General features: G+C 42.2%; 1 protein-coding gene across 1 annotated transcript; it reads left to right on the top strand.

The window, feature by feature from the left end:
• Positions 1–8,786: 8,786 nt before the first annotated feature.
• On the top strand, positions 8,787–21,603 carry LOC124121597 (alpha-N-acetylgalactosamine-specific lectin-like). Its single transcript, XM_046484618.2, has 3 exons — positions 8,787–9,129; positions 11,302–11,487; positions 21,334–21,603. Exons 1-3 carry the CDS (start codon positions 8,787–8,789, stop codon positions 21,564–21,566), a joined length of 762 nt encoding a protein of 253 aa, XP_046340574.2. The 3' UTR covers positions 21,567–21,603.
• The last annotated feature ends 17 nt before the right edge of the window (positions 21,604–21,620 follow it).

Below are 21,620 nucleotides of genomic sequence, written 5' to 3'. Positions count from 1 at the left end.
CTTTGTTACATACTTTACATGCCTGTGTCTCCTCTATCCGAGTTAGAGCGGTCGGGTAGCCTAGTGGTTAAAGCGTTCGCTCGTCACGCCGAAGAACCGGGTTCGATTCCCGAACGGGTACAATGTGTGAAGCCCATTTCTGGTGTCCCCCGTCGTGATATTGCTGGAATATTGCTAAAAGCGGCGTAAAACCATACTCACTCACTCACTCCATCCGAGTTAGGCTTTAAATACCTTATTACAATGAGTGCAGCCCCCTGTTAGGCCTTGATGGACTGATTGTGGGTGCTGTTATAAGTACCACACGACAGAATAGCATTGTCCATGTGGGTTGTTTCGCATTTCACGGGAGAGATCCCTTGATAACAAACTTTGTCACACTGAAAGTGTCCACCAGACGGCGTTTTATAAACAGTCGGTTTAATCAAAATGCGCATTACACTGTTGTTGTTTTCTCGGCCGCGTCACGTGACGAAACTGGTGTGGACGTTTGGACATCAACGAGTGAGTGAGTGAGCGAGTGAGTTGGGTTTAACGCCGCTTTTAACAGTATTCGAGTTATATCACGGCGTGTCAGCTTAATGTGGGAGGAAAGCCCGAAGGGATGCAGGTCTCAGACATTTACCACTTCGATGAAACCCACGAGCACGGGTATGGTCCTGACAAACCGAGAAACATGATCGGGGAGAACTGGGATACGAACCCACAATCAGAGGTTTTTGGGATTCCCAAGGGAGGCCACTCTGCACAGCGAATCGCGACGCCTTAGATGAACAACTGGTTCCAGAAATTCCCGGATGTAACGTTCACCATTGAGACTACCCCGTATAGTAACAAGGTCGTGCATGCAATCGTGGGATATGCACCCCCATAACATCACGGAGCCACCACCAAACGGAACAGTTGGTTTAATGTTCTCAGTGTGTATGCTATACCTTGGTGCCTCCACACGCTCGTTCGGTCATCATTCACATGCAGCTGAAACCTGCTTTCATCTGACCAATGGATACGTCTCCATGTTCTAAGGTTCCACCCTTGATGTACCAAACACCATTGTAATCACAGTCTCCGATAACTTTGTACAAGTAGGGGGCGTTTGAAGACTCTTCGGGCCCTCATTCCAGCAGCTCTTAAACGATTCCGCAACGTTTGGCAAGACAGACGTCTATGAGGTAACCAATTACGTGCTCGTCGTAAATGGATTTCTTCGCACTAACCGCAGTAATATCCTGTTTTCACGTCCTGACTTCACAGGAGGGCGTCCTGTACGTGGCAGGTCCTTTCCCGAATTGACATAGGCGTGTTTTCGCACTAGTCGGCTGATTACTGAGTAATGATAACCCAGTTGACGTCCAATCGCATTGGAAGACATCCCTGCGGCATGCATACCAATGATTCTCCATCTTAGTGCTTCACATAATCTCCTTCTTGCCATTTTCAGACTTGACGATGACACATATCAGTTTACACTGTTTTGAGTACATACTTTCCTTAGCTGAGTGCTGGGGAGGCATGCTTCACGTGCAAAGCACGGGGAAATTGGGACGTCACCATCACGCATGAACGGTCACATTATTGGGACAAAACAAAATTAATATCATAATTAGTATTGACATCAGCATTAAGCATTATGGTAGTGTATTATCATACATAATATTAGGGGGTGATTGTATTTGGGGGTAAAGTTGTTACCGTATATATTTTGACGTTCGACGTTATTTACTTGGAATTGTTTGTTTTTGTTGTTACTGTTCCCCTCAATGTTGATGAAATAAGTGAGTGAGTGAGTGAGTAGGGTTTTACGCCGCTTTTAGCCATATTCTAGCAATATCACGGCGGAGGACACAATAAATGCGCTTCACACATTGTACCAATGTCAGGAATCGAAAGCTGGCCTTCGGCGTGACGAGCGAACGCTTAAACCACTAGGCTACCGGACCGCACCTGAAATAACTTTGAACAGGAATATTGGAACCGCAGGTTTGCACTGAGAAAAGGAGGACCGTTTCTCCCATGTGACAATTACAGTTAGATGCATCTTGAAAAGAAATCTTGCGTTAACAGGGTGTTGTTTGAATGAGGCGAATTGTATGATATCAATAACTCATGTATTAATATCAAAATTCGTTTTGTAGATGTAATTCAACACGTGCACATATATTGATATCAATTCAATTCTTTATTCTTCTGTATTTCTGTGGCTCATATAAAAGAATAATTATATATAACAGCAAAGAGAGATCAGGTTGGTACACGTATAGGATATTAATAATCTATATGTACTGATTGCTTTCACAGATGAATGCATGTTGTATTTTATGACATTATGTTTTCAAATATTGATATCACAAATTCGATATCTAGATGTGAATAACACCGGCGTATTCTCAGACAACAACGAATGGAATTATTGATATCACAAAATTGAAGCATGCTTAATGACAGAGTTACAAAATTGAATTTTTTAATATCAATAATTCACACGTCTTGGTTCATGAAATTATCTAATTCCCCCTTAAAGTCGTACCGTTTTTAAAGCATTTTTTAAAAGATTGAGCAAAGGAAGAAAGCGGCAAATAAAATATACACGTTCTGATATGATCTCTGTAGATCTCTGTGTAACCATACTCTGGTGTAGTTTCCGAGTTAGAGAATGGGTCCCAGCAACAATCGAAAACTGTCGTAAGAGGCGACTTATGGACCAGATTCCGTGACTTGGTTTATTGCATATCATTGTACCCTTACGGCGTTGATGTTCCAAACTAGCATAACCTTTAACACGTACATTTCAACTGTAGGACTATGTTCCAGACATGCCCTTTACACGTACATTCCAACTGGAGGACAATGTTCCAGACAAACATAACCTTTAACACGTACATTCCAACTGTAGGAGTATGTTCCAGACATGCCCTTTACACGTACATTCCAACTGTAGGACTATGTTCCAGACAAACATAACCTTTAACACGTACATTCCAACTGTAGGACTATGCTCCAGACATGCCCTTTACACGTACATTGCAACTGTAGGACTATGTTCCAGACATACCCTTAACACGTACATTCCAACTGTAGGAGTATGTTCCAGACATACCCTTAACACGTACATTCCAACTGGAGGACAATGTTCCAGACATACCCTTAACACGTACATTTCAACTGTAGGAGTATGTTCCAGACATGCCCTTTACACGTACATTCCAACTGTAGGAGTATGTTCCAGACATACCCTTAACACGTACATTCCAACTGTAGGAGAATGTTCCAGACATACCCTTAACACGTACATTCCAACTGTAGGAGAATGTTCCAGACATGCCCTTTACACGTACATTCCAACTGTAGGACTATGTTCCAGACATGCCCTTTACACGTACATTCCAACTGTAGGAGTATGTTCCAGACATACCCTTAACACGTACATTCCAACTGTAGGACAATGTTCCAGACATGCCCTTTACACGTACATTCCAACTGTAGGAGAATGTTCCAGACATGCCCTTTACACGTACATTTCAACTGTAGGACTATGTTCCAGACATACCCTTTACACGTACATTCCAACTGTAGGAGTATGTTCCAGACATACCCTTAACACGTACATTCCAACTGTAGGAGAATGTTCCAGACATACCCTTAACACGTACATTCCAACTGTAGGAGAATGTTCCAGACATGCCCTTGACACGTACATTCCAACTGTAGGACTATGTTCCAGACATGCCCTTTACACGTACATTCCAACTGTAGGAGTATGTTCCAGACATACCCTTAACACGTACATTCCAACTGTAGGACAATGTTCCAGACATGCCCTTTACACGTACATTCCAACTGTAGGAGAATGTTCCAGACATGCCCTTTACACGTACATTCCAACTGTAGGACTATGTTCCAGACATACCCTTTACACGTACATTCCAACTGTAGGAGTATGTTCCAGACATACCCTTAACACGTACATTCCAACTGTAGGAGAATGTTCCAGACATGCCCTTTACACGTACATTCCAACTGTAGGACTATGTTCCAGACATGCCCTTTACACGTACATTCCAACTGTAGGACTATGCTCCAGACATGCCCTTTACACGTACATTTCAACTGTAGGACTATGTTCCAGACATACCCTTTACACGTACATTCCAACTGTAGGGCAGTGTTCCAGACAGGCCCTTTACACGTACATTCCAACTGTAGGAGTATGTTCCAGACATGCCCTTTACACGTACATTCCAACTGTAGGAGTATGTTCCAGACATACCCTTTACACGTACATTCCAACTGTAGGACTATGCTCCAGACATGCCCTTTACATGTACATTCCAACTGTAGGGCATTGTTCCAGACAAACAAAACCTTTAACACGTACATTCCAACTGTAGGACTATGCTCCAGACATGCCCTTTACACGTACATTTCAACTGTAGGACTATGTTCCAGACATACCCTTTACACGTACATTCCAACTGTAGGGCAGTGTTCCAGACATGCCCTTTACACGTACATTCCAACTGTAGGAGTATGTTCCAGACATGCCCTTTACACGTACATTCCAACTGTAGGAGTATGTTCCAGACATGCCCTTTACACGTACATTCCAACTGGAGGACAATGTTCCAGACAAACAAAACCTTTAACACGTACATTCCAACTGTAGGAGTATGTTCCAGACATACCCTTTACACGTACATTCCAACTGGAGGACAATGTTCCAGACATGCCCTTTACACGTACATTCCAACTGTAGGGCAGTGTTCCAGACATGCCCTTTACACGTACATTCCAACTGTAGGGCAGTGTTCCAGACATACCCTTAACACGTACATTTCAACTGTAGGAGTATGTTCCAGACATACCCTTAACACGTACATTCCAACTGTAGGAGAATGTTCCAGACATGCCCTTTACACGTACATTCCAACTGTAGGGCAGTGTTCCAGACATACCCTTAACACGTACATTCCAACTGGAGGACAATGTTCCAGACATGCCCTTTACACGTACATTCCAACTGGAGGACAATGTTCCAGACGTGCCCTTTACACGTACATTCCAACTGTAGGGCAATGTTCCAGACAAACATAACCTTTAACACGTACATTTCAACTGTAGGAGTATGTTCCAGACATACCCTTTACACGTACATTCCAACTGTAGGACTATGTTCCAGACAAACATAACCTTTAACACGTACATTCCAACTGTAGGACTATGCTCCAGACATACCCTTAACACGTACATTCCAACTGTAGGAGTATGTTCCAGACATGCCCTTTACACGTACATTCCAACTGTAGGACTATGTTCCAGACAAACATAACCTTTAACACGTACATTCCAACTGTAGGACTATGCTCCAGACATACCCTTAACACGTACATTCCAACTGTAGGAGTATGTTCCAGACATGCCCTTTACACGTACATTCCAACTGGAGGACAATGTTCCAGACAAACAAAACCTTTAACACGTACATTTCAACTGTAGGAGTATGTTCCAGACATACCCTTTACACGTACATTCCAACTGGAGGACAATGTTCCAGACATGCCCTTTACACGTACATTCCAACTGTAGGGCAGTGTTCCAGACATGCCCTTTACACGTACATTCCAACTGTAGGGCAGTGTTCCAGACATACCCTTAACACGTACATTTCAACTGTGGGAGTATGTTCCAGACATACCCTTAACACGTACATTCCAACTGTAGGAGAATGTTCCAGACATGCCCTTTACACGTACATTCCAACTGTAGGGCAGTGTTCCAGACATACCCTTAACACGTACATTCCAACTGGAGGACAATGTTCCAGACATGCCCTTTACACGTACATTCCAACTGGAGGACAATGTTCCAGACGTGCCCTTTACACGTACATTCCAACTGTAGGACTATACTCCAGACATGCCCTTTACACGTACATTCCAACTGTAGGGCAATGTTCCAGACAAACATAACCTTTAACACGTACATTTCAACTGTAGGAGTATGTTCCAGACATACCCTTAACACGTACATTCCAACTGGAGGACAATGTTCCAGACAAACAAAACCTTTAACACGTACATTTCAACTGTAGGAGTATGTTCCAGACATACCCTTTACACGTACATTCCAACTGTAGGGCAATGTTCCAGACATGCCCTTTACACGTACATTCCAACTGTAGGAGTATGTTCCAGACATACCCTTTACACGTACATTCCAACTGTAGGACTATGCACCAGACATGCCCTTTACACGTACATTCCAACTGTAGGACTATGTTCCAGACATGCCCTTTACACGTACATTCCAACTGTAGGAGTATGTTCCAGACATGCCCTTTACACGTACATTCCAACTGGAGGACAATGTTCCAGACAAACAAAACCTTTAACACGTACATTCCAACTGTAGGACTATGTTCCAGACATACCCTTTACACGTACATTCTAACTGTAGGACTATGTTCCAGACATGCCCTTTACACGTACATTCCAACTGTAGGACTATGTTCCAGACATACCCTTTACACGTACATTCCAACTGTAGGACTATGTTCCAGACATGCCCTTAACACGTACATTCCAACTGTAGGGCAATGTTCCAGACAAACAAAACCTTTAACACGTACATTCCAACTGTAGGACTATGTTCCAGACATGCCCTTTACACGTACATTCCAACTGTAGGACTATGTTCCAGACATGCCCTTTACACGTACATTCCAACTGTAGGACTATGTTCCAGACATGCCCTTAACACGTACATTCCAACTGTAGGGCAATGTTCCAGACAAACATAACCTTTAACACGTACATTCCAACTGTAGGACTATGCTCCAGACATGCCCTTTACACGTACATTCCAACTGTAGGGCAATGTTCCAGACAAACATAACCTTTAACACGTACATTTCAACTGTAGGAGTATGTTCCAGACATACCCTTAACACGTACATTCCAACTGGAGGACAATGTTCCAGACAAACATAACCTTTAACACGTACATTTCAACTGTAGGAGTATGTTCCAGACATACCCTTTACACGTACATTTCAACTGTAGGAGTATGTTCCAGACATACCCTTTACACGTGCATTCCAACTGCAGGACTATGTTCCAGACAAACATAACCTTCAACACGTATCTTCCAACTGACGGACAATGTTCCAGACAAACATGACCTTTAACACGTACATTCTAACTGTAGTACAATGTTCCAGACATACATAACCTTTAACACGTATCTTCAAACTCGAGGATAATGTTCCAGACAAACATAACCTTTAACACGTACATTCCAACTGTAGGAGTATGTTCCAGACATACCCTTTACACGTACATTCCAACTGTAGGACAATGTTCCAGACAAATATTACCTTTAACACGTACATTTCAACTGTAGGAGTATGTTCCAGACATACCCTTTACACGTACATTTCAACTGTAGGAGTATGTTCCAGACATACCCTTTACACGTGCATTCCAACTGCAGGACTATGTTCCAGACAAACATAACCTTCAACACGTATCTTCCAACTGACGGACAATGTTCCAGACAAACATGACCTTTAACACGTACATTCTAACTGTAGTACAATGTTCCAGACATACATAACCTTTAACACGTATCTTCAAACTCGAGGATAATGTTCCAGACAAACATAACCTTTAACACGTACATTCCAACTGGAGGACAATGCTATGTTTCTGACATTGCCAATTTTTCCGAGACTGGCAATAGATGGTTTCTGTGTGAAGGGCGGGTGCCACAGGGAGAGGAGGACTTGCTAAGCCCTTTTGCGAACACCTGGTGTCGTCACTGATTTCAAGCGGTCCATTGAATATAAGTTTCATCACTGTTTTGCCAGTTACGCCCTATGGAATTTGTTTCGCCAAACAATCGTCTCTGGCGTTGACACCTATTTCTGGAAGTAATGTTACTATCTGGGTCCCGTTTGACCCGCACCCCCACCCCCTCGTAATTCTGAATAACAAGATACAACTGGCCATTAGTTGCATTCTATATTGACATCGCTTGCTTTACATAAGAAAGTCATTTCGCAGATAAAATATATTGTTTCATCTTTCCTTATTCTACATTCAACAAATAATAATAATGATGATGATGATGATGATGATGATGATGATGATGATGACAATAATAATAATAACGATAATCTAAGAGGACGAGAGTGGTGGGAGGAACATGATCAGAGGAATTTGTATATCATTATTACACGTGCAAGATAACTTATTACTTAATGCATAATCAGATCTCTTACCAGTTTTACCTTTGACGCTACTTAGGAAGCGGATTGCCGTGTGGTATAAGGTGTCTCAATTCTCTGTGCAAAGATGCGTCTCTTTGGCGTATCAGAACGTATGATCATGGGTTCGAAGCCAAGATTCGCCCGGATAGCATTTCTAAGTTGTTAAAGACCACATCCATGCTTGTGGGTTTCACCAAAGAGGTAAACGTCTAAATAATAACAATAAAACGTCAAAACCCTTTTGATATCCAATAGAAATCTCAGGTTTCTTGCATAACTTCAGTCTTTCGTCCTTCGTCAAGCTGACACGACTTTATATGGCAAAATACTGCTCAAAGCGGCGCTAAACTCACTTATGTGATAGTAATAATGATTTCCCGCCTATAGTTGTTCAAAGGGTTCACAAACGTTGACCACATCGATTCCAAGCTGTAAAGATTGATTTGTGACGCGCGTTGTCATTTATTCAATATAACCATTGTTCGTATAATCATTACATCCTTGATCAGTGTATAACTCAATGCAAAGACGTCTGCAGTGGACAATAGTGACAGTGGATGTTTTGAGCTGTTCAAAGGCTTTCGAACTCGACAGCAGCAAAGACATGATTAGTGCCACTACCAGCGTACGCTCGACCGCGTTTACCCTTGCCTTCACAAACTTGATGTTCAATGGGTTGGTACCTATTGACGATGTGGTCTCAGTTTCCAAATGTTCCATGTATTGTCTGCAAGATATGGGATGTTTGGCTATATTCTACAACAACATGGAGAAGAAGTGCTACTTGGCCCCGAAACAGTATCAAAGTGGAGCGGCCGGTTTGTCCTTAAAGCAAGGAACCATGGTCTACCACAGGAATCCAGGTGAGCCTTATAGCTTCAGAAGTTAAAGGGGGCGGTGGGGCAGCCCAATGACTGAGGTCTCTACGCCGAAGATCCGGGTTCTATTCCCAATACGAGTACAATGTGTGCAACAAATTTCTGGTATCCCCCGTCGTAATATTGCTAAAAGCGGCGTATAACCTCATTCACGCACGATGGCCTTCTCCGGATCCGTAAAAGCATTCTTCCCCTCATCACTTTCAGAGTGACTTTAACGCCATGTACGACGACCTTCTCCCTGAAGGCTTTCTATCCCTTGTCACCCTCCCAGTAGACCTCTAACGACATGTACGATGACCTTCTCCGTACTATCATTCTTCCTCTTGTCACCCTCCCAGTAGACTACTAACGATATGTACGATGACCTTCTTCGTACTATCATTCTTCCTCTTGTCACCCTCCCAGTAGACTTCTAACGACATATACGATGACCTCCTCCGTGGAATCATTCTTCCTCTTGTCACCTTCAGAGTATACCTTTAACTACATGTACGATGACCTTCTCTGTACTATCATTCTTTCTCTTGTCACCCTCCCAGTAGACTTCTAACGATATGTACGATGACCTTCTTCGTACTATCATTCTTCCTCTTGTCACCGGGCGGTCGGGTAGCCTAGTGGTTAAAGCGTTCGCTCGTCACGCCGAAGACCCGGGTTCGATTCCCGACATGGGTACAATGTGTGAAGCCCATTTCTGGTGGCCCCCGCCGTGATATTGCTGGAATATGGCTAAAAGCGGCGTAAAACCATACTCACTCACCCACTCCTCTTGTCACCTTCAGAGTATACCTTTAACTACATGTACGATGACGTTCTCTGCTCAATCAATCTTCCTCTTGTCACCTTCACAGTAGACTTCTAAATCCACGTACGATGACCTTCTCCATGGAGGACTTCTACCCCTTCTCACCTTCACAGTTGACCTCTAACGTCATGTACGACCAACTTCTCAACTTGATCAACTTACAGTATACTTCTAACGCCATGTACGATGACCTTCCCCTTACAAGAACGCTTCCTCTTGTCACCTTCACAGTATACTTCTAACGCCATGAACGATGACCTTCCTCGTACAAGAATGCTTCTTCTTGCCACCTTCACATTATTCTTGTAGCGCCACCAGTGTCTATTGCGAGTTATGTTCTTTCTATGTCCCTCCTATTGACTCATCAGATTCTACCTCTTTTTCAGTTGAATTTGGTTCAAACAAAATGGCAGCGGCCAGTCAAGATGCTCTGATCGATAGCCAAGATCTTTATCTCTAAACGGGTCCTACCTCTCGAAGTGTATGAAATCACTTGAGCACCTTGATAAGAAACATGAAAAGATTTGACGGTACACACCCTTTGCAAATCCTGCAGTCGACGGAATTCCGCACTTGAAATCCATGTTGTTTATAAACCGGATGTCTAGTTCGTTACGCGATTTTGATTGGACAATGCATAGACTCGTTAGTCCAGCCCAAACTCCGGAATTCCAGCCAAGTGGAACTGGACTTCTATAGTCAGTTAACTCCCTTGCCTCTGGAAGATGTCTCCATGCAGGCATTCTTCCTCTTATCACCTTCATAGTAGATTTCTAACAACATGTACTATGATCTTCTTCATACAAGATATCTTCCTCTTGTTCCCTACACAGTAGACTTCGAACGCTATGTCTGACCTTCTCCGTACAAACATCCTTTCCCTTGCCACCTTTACAGTAGACTTCTTCTGATTACATGTACGATAACTTCTCCGCGCAAACGAATTATTTAATTCACATTGATATCCAAAACGCATTCTGTCATTAGACAAAATACCTTATTCGTTTTCGCCCAATTCCGTTTTTTGATCTTTCTGATGTATCTGAGATTCGTCATCGGACGGGCAATTTAACAGGTACTAGAAACTGGGGTTAAGTATTTACTGTTGACTTCGCAGGTTTGGAAAGAATAAGAATTCAGTCATAAACAGAATATCATGTTTGTGTTTATACCTCTTCATTTATGTCGTGGCTATTTTCTTCATCTGTTGAAACGGTGGTGGGGTGACGTAGTGGTTATTAAGTTCTTTAGCTCCTTACTCAAGTCCGACACTCGTCTCCCCACATGTTTACACTGTGTTGAATATTTTTAAAAGTGACGTACTCACTCACACACTCTTCTGTTGTCAGATTTCTGCCCAATCTTGTACGGCTACCAATGGTCGAGTGACGGGTCTACATGCTACAGATACGGAGATCATTTGACCTGGAATGAAGCTAGTGCCGCGTGCCAGGAACAAGGCGGACGTTTGATGCAAGTCGAGACAGCTCATAAAAACAGCGTCATAGTAGAGATCATCGAGGACAATAACGCTGGTACAGTATATTTAGGATATACTTCATCCGACATTCAATAAGTCAATTGTATTCGGTCATTGGCCTTGCCCATTGGCTTTGTCCATTGGTCTTGTCCATTGGTCAGACACAATAAAATTTTCGGCCACTCTCCTTGCCCATTGGCCATAGACAAACGTTTCAGCTTATGGTTATAGTTTGTTGGTGTGTTGTTTAAGGCCGCTCTCAACATAAATGAAAGAAAGTAATTGATATGATCTATTATAATAAAACCGACAAAACTCTTTCTATTATCAAAACAAATCTCTGACAAAAGCAGAGACGATTGCACGATTCCGACTGTATCGTGAACATGTGCAAATAGTCACTGGGGGCTAAGTCTGGGCTGTAGGGTGGATGATTTAACTGTTCAACCCAGTAACTATTTCCTGTTCCGGCAAATGAAATCTGCCTTACGTGGAAGACGCTTCCAGGATGATGGGGACATAAAGGCTGCCACAGAGGCGTCGTTAGAGGGCCAATCTGCGGATTTCTATAAAAGTGGTTTTAAAAGCTTGAAGGACAAATGGAATAAATGTATTGAAAAATAAAAGTGCAAAAGATGTTCTGCGACTTGGTTTTATATTGAAGTTGCAAAACTCATTGAACGCCCCTCGTACTTCAGGCCTCGAAATTACACCAATCAAAGCCTACGGCGATCTAACAATGTACAGGTGAGGGAAGCAGCGCCTTACTTTACTATCAATTAAGGCTTGTATATTCCTCCTAGCCGTCGCCGTTAACGCCTGTTTATCAAAACACATCGAACCAACGGTCCCATTTCAAATACACATATAGCGGTGTAATCTCACAAGATGCAGGGTATGTTGGAAAGATGAAAGGAGGATTTCGATCTTTTTCGATCTATTGACGTTCACCATAACCGATAAAATGATCACTGCAACTTCCTTGCCCCAAATACTCCGGAGCTACCTTGGTGATAAGAATACAAGCACACCTATGTGCAAAGCATCAAATACCTGAACACTAAACGTGCTACCCTTACAGTCCTTTACCTACAACAACCTTACCACCTTCGTTTTGTGCAGGGGGCACGGGTGGCCCGGTCGTCTAAGGCGCCGCGATTCGCAAGAGTTGCGTCCCTTGGGCACGCCAGAACTATGATTGTGGGCTCGAATCCCGGTTCGCCTCGATTATGTTTCTAGGTTTGTCAGCACCATACCCGCGCTCGTGGGTTTCACTGAAGTGGTAAACGTCCGTGACCTGCATCACTTCGGGCTTTCCTCCCACATTAAGCTGACACGCCGCGATATAACTGTAATACTGTTAAAAGCGACGTTAAACACAACTCTCTCTCTCTCTCTCTCTCTCTCTCTCTCTCTCTCTCTCTCTCTCTCTCTCTCGTTTTTTGTGCACATGGGTCAAGTTTAAAAGATATGACTTGATGATCAGGTCTGGTAGCTTGGTCGACAGCGTGGTGTGCACCACAACGCCGCGTATAGTTACTCGAGATCACTGGATTGTCTTGTCTAGACTCGACTGCTTAAATGCCACCGTTGTATGCCAGGAGCATTACTAGTTTATGTTTTATGAAAATCGTGTGAATGTGGGTGCTGCCAGTAGAGCAGGAAATGACGTCCCTTTTGGCCAACACCTGGTGCCATCACTGATTTTTAGTGATTCATTCACATACAGTAAACTACGGTTATAACGAACACGCTTATAACGAACTGACGGATATAACGAACTTACTTTTTGGTCCCGACTACTTGCTGTAGTCATGCTGTATATGTACTTATAACGAACTACGGTTATAACGAACTAAAATTAGTAGTCCCTTTGAGTTCGTTATAACCGTAGTTTACTGTAATATGTATCACCACTTTGCCTTTCATGCCCAGTGGATTTATTTTGGCAGATAAGCGGGACAGATTATTCTTTGGCGTTAACGTACTGAATGACAAGGGCCTATATTTGCCGATGGGTTATGCATGAAGGAAATGAGGAGAACCTTTTCCATCATTATGGAAGTTATCAGATGTGTTTATTTGAATGAGAAGAATTAAACTTTGATCATTTCAACAACCGCATGTCTGATACTAATGAAAGCACGTTTTGTAAGCGTTCTGTGAAAATGTGTCAATAAGGTTGATTTTAGAGGTGAGGTGAGGTGAAATGGGGTTTAACGTCGCGTCCAAGATTATTGCACTTATATAGCGACGTGTATGTACGTGTGTGTGTTTGTGTGGCTGCTTGTACTAGTCCCGACTAATGCCGATTTATAGTGCTAGCTCACTGAGATACCATGCCGCAGTTTAACATGATTACCCCACTCAGACACAGTATACTGACTCCAAGCCGACCAGTCCTTGTTTTAGCCCATTAATGCCGAGCGCCAGACAGGGTAACAACAAGTACCATCTTTTAACGTCTTTTGGTATGACGCGGCCGGGGATCGAACCCCGGACCTTCCGCTCTCCGGGCGAACGCTCTACCACTAGACCACGGAGGCGGTCGTTGATTTTAGCGTTTCACGGGCGAGTTATTAATATTTGAGCAAGTCTCTGATCATGGTGATTTTCTAAGGATGTAACCAAAACAGCATAAATGTATGGTAAAATCATCTTAGATTGTCTCTTTTGCATCCATTTTAATCATGTCATGTCAGTTGTCCAAATCTTGCAATACTTAGTGTAAGAAAGAAAAAGACTAGTTATCAGCCATATCGAATGATAATGTTCATGCCAATAATTCATTTCCGGTGGTCCGAAAGAGGCCTTATTCTACCTCCTTCTGTGTGAGTAAAGGTAAACATAAAATAGTGTAAATAGTCAATTTACATTATTTCATTATCACACTCCAAGGTGATCTATTCATCTGTGATATTTTGTGTGTGGACAAGATGAAATCGACACCCTCTCATCGTGTTTACATAGTTTGGAGGCATCGTCATTGAAGGATCGATAACTCCAGTGGACAGCTGTTTGCTGATATCAATCGAACAACCTTCACCCATTTTTCTCAGAAAGGTATAAGTAAATACAGAGGCGAAGAAGGTGTGTTATTACCCTTTTATAAGCACCCTTTCAACAATATTATTGAGACAGGTCAATTACCTGGATTATGGCATATTGGACTTACATTCCCATTACATAAATATGGCTCGACGGAAGACGCATATAACTACAGAGGCATTGCCATATAGATATTATGAATAAAATATGCATATCAATTATAGGGTTTCTACTCAGCAGATAAAAGAATGTGAAATAATTTCAAGGCAAACAGGTAAAATAACGTATTCAAAGAAGCAGAGTATAAGGAAATTTAGAAAAATTCCTGTCATTGCACTGTTTAAGATTTTTGATGGTTAGTTCAAAGTTAACAAAGAGTTCAAATTGAATTCCTCCTGGCCAGGATTGTGATCCTATGATACTTTGTTCTTAAGATCACATAGATGTTCTTAAGATTCATATTTCAAATAGGGCCAGACCAATTAAAGTCTTGCTGAATATAGTCTTTGGACACAAATTGGCTGGATGTAGAGGGAAAATGTATAAACGAAACAATGCCCGGATCAACAACAAAAGTTACGGAATTATGGGCTCAGAAATATGGTTGAGCGAGGAGGAAAAACATCAACCTTGAAAATGTTAAATATTTGACTCATGACGTCACTGCCCATAAAACAGTTTTTTTCAAATCAAAGAAGCAAAACGTCTTGACGTTGTATATCAGACCCGGTAGGGCATGTTACCACGTCACTCAATGACAAATCACCATGCCACTTGTGTCAATAAGCTTCATTGAAGCAATTTTCTTAATTAGTAAGCTGTCCAGTTTTATGACCGTTCAGCTGAAAGACCTTGTCGACATTGTAAATAAACATACCGCTGAGACGAGATCAGGGTCACGCGAGGATGTCAGTATGTCCATTTATTCCTGGTATGTATGTGGTTATAATGTGATTTTATTGCTACTATACTAGCTCCGGTTGGGATTAATCAACACCCGAAAACAGCAATCAACCATATCAATATTCTACCGTCAGTTGACGAGGTGTCACCATTAACTGAAATCCATATCTTGATCACTGACCATTTATGCAAAGTGGAAGAACGCGGTATTCAGTCACAAAAATCAATAAATTTTCAGCCAACGATTGTCTTATGTACAACCAATAAATACCGCATTCAATAAACTAATCAATTTCATTAGTGAATATACAAATACAAATGTTCGAATAAATATGATTGGTTGGTAGAGTGCAAGTATGTTGTTGATATACATGCGTGTTGGCCCATTGTCATATTTTCTTATAAAACAGAACCTTGTAGTTATAAACATGATAAATATTTGGAGAAAAAAGTTTGTTTGTACTATTTTTCCGAGATAAGTTTTATCAACGGATAATGATACTATTTCTTATGGGACAAATTTATACCAGCAGATTATTGCACTTATTAGAGTCAGTGTGTTGAATGTTATTTTATGTAGCAACGATAGATATCAACACACACTAGGCCTCATGTCTAGAACAGAAAACACTCTCCTGAATGTATTGTTTTTATTTTCCAATTAGGAAAATTGTTTACACTTGATGACAACTCTTATGATATACACAAAACATATAAATTGATAGGATTTCACAGAACATCAAATTTGCTTGAATAATCGTCTGCTGCCTTGTAGTACATGGAGACCCGTGAAGATTCCGGGGTAGAATAGGTCTTCAGCAACCCATGCTTGCCGTAAAAGGTGAATATGCTTGTCGTAAAAGGCGACTGACGGGATCGGGTGGTCAGGCTCGCTGACTTGGTTGATGCATGTCATCGATCCCAATTGCGTGGATCGATGCTCATGATATTAATCACTGGATGGTCTGACCCAGACTCTATTATTTACAGACCGCCGTCATATAGCTGGAATATTGCTGAGTGCGGCGTTAAACAACAAACCAACCAACCAAATCGTAGTACATGAAACGTAAACAAACAAGACGGGAATTCTATCTCCGATAAAGTGAATGATCTAGTCAAGATCGAAGGGAATCTGTTTGGAAGTGTTGTAAACATTATACAACCATTGAACTGGTTCAACGTTTTTGTTGTCAAAACAGAGATAGGTGAGCTACAAGTCCATGATCATTGGCTATATTTTCTCCCAATAAAAAAAGTTTCTTCAACGTCTGCCATACCCCCTCACCAAAATCTGTCCTTTGAGCGACTGACAATTTCCTGGATTGTCCTTACGACACCCCGGACATAGCCAAGCCAAGCCAAGCCAATAGGTTTGTAGAAGTCAACGACAGTGACATTGCCAAGCCAAGCCAATTCTTGGAGGACAATGAAAATGTCAACACAATCAAAAAGACCGCCCTGAACATGAAAGTTGTGAGATCCTTCCTTGCCGATAAACTGAATTAGCAACGCCCAGTGAAAACATCCTTCCCTTTGAACTGAATATGTCCTGATGTAAATTTTTGGTTTGGGTGAGAAGACTTTAGCTAACTTGTTGGATTAAGGGGAAGTTTGGAACGACATTTGAAGGAAATAACTATGGCTTTACTCTTTCAGATTCCAAATACGTTTCGAAATTAAGGGATGTCATTAAATCTAAAACTAAATCATGAAAGAAACAAGGGAAAGGAAACCTACCTTGTCGAGCTGAGGCTATTTCTGACAATGAAATCCAATAACTAAAAGATGGAGGTCGGTACGAGTTCACGGGAATACATAATGAACACGTTATGGTGGAACAACACCATATATTTCGTTTTGAGGTCAATTACTCTGGATGTCACAGTGAAACGCGATTCGGAGAATCATGAGTGTCGTTAGTATGTTGAACGGCAAACTAAAACCCGAACCGGTGTCGACCCAACAGGTGTTCCTGCTGTTACACCGAGAGCATGGTGGTCAGGTTTGGTTTAACGTCGCGTCCAAGATTATCGCACTTATATAGCGACATGCATGCACGTGTGTGTGTGTGTGTGTGTGTGTGTGTGTGTGTCTTCTTGTACTAGTCCGGACTGATGCCAATTTATAGTGCTAGCTCACTGAGATACCATGCCGCAGTTTAACATGAATACCCCACTCAGACACAGTATACTGACTCCGAGCCGACCAGTCCTTGTTTTAGCCCCTTAATGCCGAGCGCCAGACAGGGTAACAACAAGTACCATCTTTTAACGTCTTTTGGTATGACGCGGCCGGGGATCGAACCCCGGACCTTCCGCTCTCCGGGCGGACGCTCTACCACTAGACCACGGAGGCGGTCCCCGAGAGCATGGGCCCTGTCGTGGTTTTCATACACTTGTGAACAGTAAGTGGAAGTTCGTTCCGTAACTTGGTGCTGCAAAAACACTAGTCACTTCGAGGTTTCCAATGTTTGCATTTGACACTGACTGTTGTTTTAAAACATATGTTCACAAACACAACTTAACGTTTAGAAGAATCCTTTAATACAATTTGTTGAAGTTGACATTGTTGAAATCGCAAGTTTTTCATTTTCACTCTGTAAATATGTAAGCTTGCTTTTAGCGCAATGACGACCGCTAATCGATAATCAAGATCCATATTGTGATAATACGGGTCCTACATCGCGAAGTTCATCAAATCACGTGAGCACCTTGATTAAAAACATGTAAAGATTTGGAAATTATATGTTGACAACGAGTTGGCGGTACACATGCTTTGCAAATCCTGCAATCGACCGAAATCTACACGACAGTTTACAAACCGGATTACAATTTCGTTGCGCGATTTTCATTGGACTATTCATAGACTCGTTAGTCCAGGCAAAATGTAACTCCATAAGACCAGTTTAGTTCGGCAAGGGAGGAAACTGGACTTTTATAATCAGTTAACTCTCTTGCCTCGGGAAGATGCTGTCACGGCGTCTACCTGGAACAGTGGCAGTTAGAAAGATTTTGTAGCTGGTGTATCAGTTTGATTCTCTTGACTGGCATGGACAGCTGTTGGTGGAATCCGTTCCTGTTTGTACAGCATTACTCAAGCGTCCAAGCCACTTGTACTCCAACTGTACAGCTGGAGACTTTAGATCGCAAGCAGACTTCCCTGGCCCAACAGTTTCGGTAACAGGCAAGAGAACTTTAAATCAGACAAAGGTTGCACATAGGTATAAGAAGCTTGCAATCTGGGTAGCCTCTTCCTTGACTGACTGATGATGATATAATCGTTGCCAATGGTTTCTTCAAGAGTCCTTACAGGTTCAAAGCACGATCAGGTCAGTGTTGTCAAAATGCTGGAATACTGAGGTCCTTATCCCATTGATTGAACTTTTCTCAGCACGTGTTTGATGATTGATGTTGTCCACATATGTTGTTAAACAAACCAATCTTCAAGTCGGTTGGACACACTGTGTTCAATCTTCAAGAGTTTTTCAACCAGTTCACGCTTGTGTGTCTTGTTGTGAAGGAGGATCCCTAGATACACAGGCAAAGGAGGCCTTCGAAGCTTGTTATGGAGTATTGGTTGCATTTTCGTTGGCGTATGTCTTGTTGTGTCAAATGTAGTAACTGACACATGCTAGGAGTGCTTGGTTCGATGGTTCAACCGGCTGTGCGGTAATACTCGCTCCATACTGAACCACGGCCACGAGGGTGAGCAAAGCCGAAGGAACTGCTTCAACTTAACAGTCTTCGGAAAAATTGGCATCAAAAGATGTTGATGATTTGATCATTTCTTTCCGCACTATTCTTGCTGCCTGAGAAAGGACGAATGCATTGCCATCAGTGTGAATGGCCTTCCTCAAAGCTGTACCAACATCACCGTGGGAAACTAAAAGAGGGTCGCTTCCTTCTTTTGAAGGCCTACGACTAAAATGAATGCGATGTTTAAACCTTGTTGAGTGTACTGATGGAGAATCACTATAAAGTTGTGAAAGTCTGTCACTGTACAGCTCTCTGTCAGTAAGTGCGTCTTCAACAAATTCCGCAATTTCTGCATAATGTTTTGGCATAAATGGCCTCTATTTTTTTACCCTCCCAGATCATGTTTTATGTCTGAATGTCTGACATTGTTATACAGGACGATCAAACACTCAGAGTGGTACTTTGCCTCACCAGCCAGAAGGTCCCTAGACGTTTGCTACCTTTGCTAAGATAAGATCATCAAGCAGCATCTACGAAGTCTCTAGATGTTCATTTTGGTCATTTCCTCATGCAGTGGATGAGATGTATTTGATGGTTTAAGAAACACACATTATCCATGGTTATGTTGGCTTTGGTGCCAGGCACCACGTGCTTTCTTCCCACCAACATCAGCACTGCTCCTCTTCTGATCTCGTGTTAATTTGCTGTATGAAAGGTTGGAATTATTTTGAAATTTAGCTCAATGTCACACCAATGCATTGTTATACCATCCCCGTCATTTGGCCATGAGAGTTCAAGATATCATCTGCAAATAACACATTTTGACAAGTCAGTTTGTACAACGACAGGAACAGATTGTGTCATAGGCCTCATCAACTAAACTTTAGAGTGAGTGAGTGACTGAGTTTTACGCCGCTTTTAGCAATATTCCAGCAATATCACGGCGGGGGACACCAGAAATGGGCTTCACACATTGTACCCATGTCGGGAATGGAACCCGGGTCTTCGGCGTGACGAGCGAACGCTTTAACCACTAGGCTACCCGTCCGCCCCCTTAACTTTAGAGGACATATGTAGATAAGTTATCTACCTGGGGGAAAATCCAAACATTTAGCATTTATACTATCTCTTAAGCTGTATAAGTCGAAATATGCAGTTGAAATGATACTAGCTTATATGTATGTTTTCTGTGAACTCTTGGGGAACGATTATGGTTATGGTTCCACAAATATGTTGTGTTTTTGTCTCTGGAACGTGTGGAATGGGCGCCATTTTGACAGAAATGTCTGCCAAGGTCACAGTAGGTCAAATATGAGATGGCACCATATCCAATTTTTATTTTACTGACGAGGTTAACATTTGTGCTAAATTTCCGTGGGACTTGTGTCGATACGTGTGCTCTGCCAAATGTTGACCCAATATATTGAACACATTTTGCATGTTGTTCACACGTTTCTATGACAACTACTTTTGTATGCTTTGCCCTGAGTACATCCGCATGCGTGATGGAGTAAATTGTAAAATGAAATATCAACAATCACTAAGTAGGCAAACATTTGTCATCTTGGCAATTCAATAGGACAATTGACGAAACTGCATCACATTTATTGAACACACTAGGTTTCTTGAACTCATTTTCTATGTTTCAATTTCCTTGGAGCACGGGTTCCCAATCGTTTAGACCCTAAACACGTTTAGCTGTTAAATTCAATCCCGAACTTCAATGCTACCTTTGGAAATATTTTCAAATGACACCGATCTCGTTTGAAAAAATGTCTATGGCACGTTTTGTCTCATGTGAACGAGATAAATGTGTTTCGTCTGAAAATGAAAACAGGATACGACTTACATTGAAACTGATATAATTGAAATATGTATATCATTTGCGGTGCTTAACTCTTACCCAGGTGGGGCGGTCGGGTAGCCTAGTGGTTAAAGCGTTCGCTCGTCACGCCGAAGACCCGGGTTCGAATCCCGACATGGTTACAATGTGTGAAGCCCATTTCTGGTGTCCCCCGTCGTGATATTGCTGGAATATTGCTAAAAAGCGGCGTAAAACCAAACTCACTCACTTACACTTTCCCAGGTGTTTATATGTAGGTGCATTCTAAACTCTCTGCACAAGCAAAGCACAGGAGAAACAAACACCGTGACCAAATAGTATCTAATCATTGGCAGGTCCGTCTTTACACAAAACGTTGTAAGGAAGTATTGTTGCCAACATGGCTACTTTAAATTCCTTCTGTCTTCAGGTGGCATGCTGTTTGTCTTCTTCGGGATGGTTGACTATGAGAGCGAGGGCACTCCTCGATGGGCTGACGGTAGTCAAATCTCGGGATATGAAAACTGGGCTCCCGGTTCACAGGACAGTGCTCAGGAAGAGTGTGGCATTTACCATAGGAAGAACCCGTCACAGGAGTTACAGTGGGAAGACCAGTACTGTGCAGCTAACTACGACTACATCTGTGAGGTTGTACTGGATTAGGGGAGAAGGGACATGAAGCACCGAGTCTTGTACCATAGAGCTGTTCAAACGTAG

Source organism: Haliotis rufescens, unplaced genomic scaffold (assembly GCF_023055435.1).
Source record: "Haliotis rufescens isolate VD_foot unplaced genomic scaffold, xgHalRufe1.0.p SCAF_8, whole genome shotgun sequence".
Classification (NCBI taxonomy): domain Eukaryota; kingdom Metazoa; phylum Mollusca; class Gastropoda; order Lepetellida; family Haliotidae; genus Haliotis; species Haliotis rufescens.
Note: the sequence above shows the minus strand (reverse complement) of the source record. Positions and strands in the feature narration are given on the sequence as shown.